The sequence below is a fragment of the Mandrillus leucophaeus genome, unplaced genomic scaffold, assembly GCF_000951045.1.
Source record: "Mandrillus leucophaeus isolate KB7577 unplaced genomic scaffold, Mleu.le_1.0 Scaffold202, whole genome shotgun sequence".
NCBI classification, from domain to species: Eukaryota; Metazoa; Chordata; class Mammalia; order Primates; family Cercopithecidae; genus Mandrillus; species Mandrillus leucophaeus.
The window spans coordinates 682,446-687,904 of NW_012102055.1; the positions used below are offsets into that span (position 1 = coordinate 682,446).

The 5,459-nt window shown below is 33.7% G+C and overlaps 1 protein-coding gene across 1 annotated transcript in view; it reads left to right on the plus strand.

The window, feature by feature from the left end:
* MACROD2 (MACRO domain containing 2) overlaps nucleotides 1-5,459 on the plus strand; it is a 584,358-nt gene that overhangs the window by 509,560 nt on the left and 69,339 nt on the right. Inside the window, exon 8 of the mRNA XM_011979458.1 lies at nucleotides 1,107-1,199. Coding sequence (XP_011834848.1) covers nucleotides 1,107-1,199 — 93 coding nt within the window. The remainder of the gene's footprint in view (nucleotides 1-1,106; nucleotides 1,200-5,459) is intronic.

Sequence of the window (5,459 nt, forward strand, 5' to 3'; positions counted from 1 at the left end):
TATAACCAACCCTAGCTCTAGAATTTTTAAGAAAAATTTCCATAGTTAAATATCCTCAGCACAAAATCTTTCATTAGCCTGAGGCAAAATGGACAGATTTCAATTTCCTCTCTTAATGAGCACTTAAATGTTTTAAACTCTACAGGGGAGGGTAGGAGGAGAAGCCAAGGGGTGTGGAAGAAAAACCATTACTAGATAATCAACCTAAGAGTAATCAAGAGTTGGCTGAATTCTCTCCTGACCTTTGCTGTATTTAGTATGTGTCTTAAGAGAATGGCTGAGCTGTTATCCCCCCAGTTCCCTTGTGCCCACATGACTCAAGTTTTTTATGCTCTGTTGATGGAAAAATGAAAGTGCAAGTAGTGTTTTCATTTTCTAGGAATCCTCACTATGGGAAACATTTGTATCTTAAAAGGAAATTAAATGTAGTTAACCCATACAGCCCAGAAATTATTGTAACATTTGAAAATTTCCAGGTTGTGTCCTCTATCCACATCCTGTGCATTGATAAGCTATATAAGTATGGCAGTTTCAAATCAGTTTCCAAAAAAAAAAAAAAAGATTTTTTCCTAAATTATCAGGATATTTCTCAGAAAATAATTGATATAAATCTGACGATTAGAAAAATTGTATCTTTGCCCTCCACTTTGGTTTCAAAACTGTTCTCTATTTCTCCATGCACGATTAAAGCATGGTTTCTGAAGGTCAGGAAGCTGTGGTCATGCATATCACATTTCTTTTATTTTTCAATCACTGTTTTGAACAGGACAAGAGAATGATTCAACGAAGAATGAAATAAAAATTGAAACAGAATCCCAGAGCTCATATATGGAAACAGAAGGTACTGAAACCAAAATATATTGTTAACTTAGAATGAGATGAAACTGTGAACCATGACTTCTGTATATACCTGTGTGTGTGAGTGGCATGTGTGTGTGTTTTTAAGCAATGATTACTGGAGGATAACAACAGTGCTCAACTTGGTGTACCTATTGAAACTTGAAGGGGGAAGAAAGAACTCTAACTTTCTATGCTATAGTCTCTGTATTCTCTCAATGATTCCAACTAAGACATCCCTGAGTGTCTGTCTGTCTCATTCTTTTTAGAACTTGCATCAAACCAAGAAGATGCCGTGATTGTGGAGAAAACAGAAGTGATTCCATTAACAGATGACCAAGAAGAAAAAGAAGGTGAAAAAGGTAGGACTGCTCTTAAATTAACCCATCAAGAATAGAAAGTTTCTGTGGATTCCTGCCTAGAATTCAACCATCAAGTTATTCTCATGCAATTACAGTTTGTAAAGGGGGAAAATGAACATTTCCTTAACCCCAAATCTCCTTTTGAAAGTAGAATAAAATCTAGAAGTAGCAAAATAAGATACTTGGAAGACTTATAGCAACTACGTATAGCATAAAGATGTTTTTATTATTCATTTAGATTCAATTTAAATTTTTAAAATTACAGTCTTGAGAAAGCCTATAAGAAATCAAAATTATGGGCTAGAGGGATAAAGTTCATAAAAAGTCTGAAATGGCTTTAAAGCAAATAGACTGACCTTTTTGTATGGATTTCATCTGTCTTCCTTCGTATAGTAGTGATGAAAGAAACAATTTATGTAAAAGAAGCAAGTTATATGAACCTAAATTGCAAGTTTGTTTGCTAATATTAGGATGCAATCATATTGAATACTGTTTTAAAAAATAAGTAGCATTATAATGATTTCTGAAAACTCAAGAGGAATGAACACTCCGTAAATATTAAGGCAGCATGCAGGGCAAGAAGCCAACGTATTGGAGTGAAGATAGAAATATTTTTAAAATATATTTTAAAAAATTATTCTGAGTAATTCAGGATTAATTGAAGAACTTAAAGAATTCAATGTTTAAATATAAAGCAATCTCTTAAAAGAAGCTCATGAAATAATTTTTGTTACAGTATATCCTAAATCATACTGCTCTTAAATAAATATGTATTTTCAAAGCAGTTGCAGAGTAATAACTTGACAGGTCTTGTTTAAAGAACACAGTGATCAATTTTGTTTCCAAATTAAAACTCAGACATGATCTCAATTGTAAAATCAGGTCAATAGCAACTACAGCTTCCAAATTATGAACTCTTCTTGGCAAGGGCATTGACACAGTTTAATTGCTAAACCATGTTAGAGATTTTGACACTTTTAAAATTTTGACTGCATTTACAGTACGACATTCTTCTATGTCTATGCCTCTAATAAACATTTCTCTATTGCAAATCGTAGTTCAGACTCACGACTCCACATTCCTGTCAAGTCAAATAAAGGGTATATTTGAAGTTATTTCATGTTTAATATTGATAACTGAGAATTGATACAACCCTTACTCAGAATCAGATACATGGTATTGCTCTCTTCAATTGCAGTTTTAAAATGTAAAATAGACAATGATGTTCGTGTTAGCTTAATTTCTCTCTAGCAGAAATTGTTTGCTTTGTTTATTGTATTTCAAGAAATGCAAATGGTAAAGAGGAACATCGAACAGCTGTACGTTTTCCTCTTTTTGACTTGACCTATAAGAAAAAAGCTGGCATTCAGCACACATTGACATGTTTCCCTTCTCCCAGAGCCTTCCCAAGCATTGAACACTACTCTGATGACTGAAGAAGTAAATACCCACCTTTCCTCTCTTCCTTGTAAATATGCCAATCTTTTTCTGATAATGGTGGAATAGCATGTGGGAAAAAAGCAAGGTGAAATTCTGCTCCTTGCTTTTAGCAACTATGAGGTTGAATTTCTTTGTTAAAATTTGACTTTTCACTGTAAGATGATTACCAATGCTGGTAGTCTTGAATTAACCACATTTTCTCTCCCATCTTTATCATAGATATTTCACTTGGCCCTGCCTTGAATATTTCTGGTATTTAAATTTGAAATAATTTTATACTGTTTTAAAAAGTAAGTGAGCATTATAATGATTTCTGAAAACTCAAGAGGAATGAACACTCAGTAAATATTAAGGCAGCATTCAGGTCAAGAAGCCAATAGATTGGAGTGAAGATAGAAATATTTTTAAAAACATATTTTAAAAAACTATTTGTCATCTTATACTTTGCATCGAAGTAAGAGTGAAAAGCTATTTTGTTCCCTATGTGAAAAGTACTCATAGGAAAAGGAGGCAATGTAGACTCATGGTGCTCTGCAGTAGCTCTGCTCCACCATTGATAAGCTGGGTGACTTTGGACAAGTTACTTAACCTACCTGCTTCAGGTTCTTCATCTGTAAGATGACGATGGCAAAAGTACCCGTCACATATATTTATGGTGAAAATGTAATGAGTAAAATGTGCAAAGCAATTAAAACAATGCATGACACATAGAATGCACTCCATAAGTATTTAGTATTTATCATAATTTGATACATTGATGATAAAGTCAAGAAAATCCACATGTGATTTCCCTAAGTCCATTCATCATCCTTCTTCACTAATTTGAATCTGTAGAAAATCACATATTCTACATTATCCTTCAACAACAACTGGTTCTACCCATTTGATTGGCAGCACCATCTCAGGCAGGCAGTTTTGATGTGCTCTAAACTCTTTACATTGCCACATATTTTATTCTAAAGAGATAAAACAACTAATAGAAGGAAGCCAGGTGGAAGGCATTTCTCTCCATTCATAAACACTTTCCTGTTTGTCAGTATCTCAATCTTGCATTTGAGAAATAAATAAAACCATAACTTCTATTTTATTAAAAAAGAAACCATTGAGCTGTTGATAGATCCACAAAAGAAAAGTAGTAAATAAACTCAAAGTAGCAATTTTTTTCCTTTCTTTTTATTTAGTTATTAAAAAGTCTTGTTTGAAAACATTTCGAGACTATAGCTCCAGATTTTGTATTCACAAAATAGTATCTTAATGGAAAGCTGTACATATGTATTAAGAATTATCTGTAAACAAAACAAATGAATATTTTATTACATTTGTAAAGATATTCTTTATAGCTTTAGAAGTATTCGTTCTCCTTTATCGTAAGAATCCTTTTAAGGAGGCAGAAAGTGATTCCTTAAAAAAAAAATCCAGACCGGGAAAAATATATAACCTTTTTCTCTCTTTTTGTAGCATTTTATAAGATTAGAAAATGTAGATAATCTTCAGGATACATCTTCTATGGCTCCCGGGTGTATGGGCACAGATGTTGCAACATTAAGTTTCGAAGTTAGCTCTACTAAAATATGGATTTTGAAAAGAAGGAAAAATATTCAGCAGAAGTTCATGCTGATAAAATTACACAATAGCACAATGGACACGTCCCTGGGAGACCTGAAATACAAAAATTTCAACGGGCATAAAGTGAGGTTTCACATATGGTAGCTTTTCTGATATAGCCACATTGCCTCTTCCTAAATGAGCCCAGTTTTATGATTTCCCAGCAGGACCTGCAACACATATGAAATCCGGTGGAATAACATCATTTAGGTTAATAACTAAATAGGAAAGTAATATTATAGAAGATCTTCTCTGAAAAGGATCTCATGTTTTAGTATAAAATATAAAGTCAGCATTAAAACATCTTTTTTACATTTGTTATTTAGGTGAATTTAGAAATATTTGACATAAAATCTTAACTATATCCACACTGTGTTGTTATTTCACAAAATTTTCACATATGTTTATGATATATATTGGATTTTTTTTTCTCTAAGTGTTACACAGAATGAATACATTTGGTCCCAATAATTTTTCATATCAATTAATAAGTGTAGTGTAGAATAGTAATCCTTTGTCTGTTTACCCAAGATTGAACAAAATGTTGACAGAGACTTAAAGTATATTATGGTTTAATGTTTTCTTAGAAAAAGATGCATATGGGCAGGCGTGCAAGTAAAGAGTTAAGCACAAGCCAGTGACAAGTGTAAAGTATCATGCCCTTAGGTTCATGTTTTGAACCAAGCGTGGTCTGACCAGCATGACCTTGAGACATAGTGTACACACAGCCACGGCTTCTAGCCCTGGCTATGTGATTCCTGGCAATGCTTAAACTTCGAAGAATCCCAGTCTCTAGGGTAATAATGAGGGGCATGAACTCAAAATTGCAGTTATAAGGTTCTCCAGTTTTATAAATTTTCTTAGAAGGCCAACTCTGAAGGACCACATTCTTGATGAAACAAGAGCGATGGCATGGGAGCCAATGGTCAGCCATGCTGAAAGCTGAAATCATAGGTTTCCCTCAGTTTTAGTTATTGTACCCTATTGATAAAAATATAGAGGCACCCTAGGCCAGGCAAAAAAAAAAAAAAAATCACCCAAATATATTAGGGCTTACCAATGATTGGACAGCTAATTACTCCCTGAAGATACTTTAAAGGGGGAGGGGAATGCCTTTTAGCTCAAGGTGGGTTTACACAGAAACTCTGCTCAGAACCAAGCTGGATTTCCATCACCATCTTTCTCAGTCCATGTGGGAAACATCCTTTTTTGCAA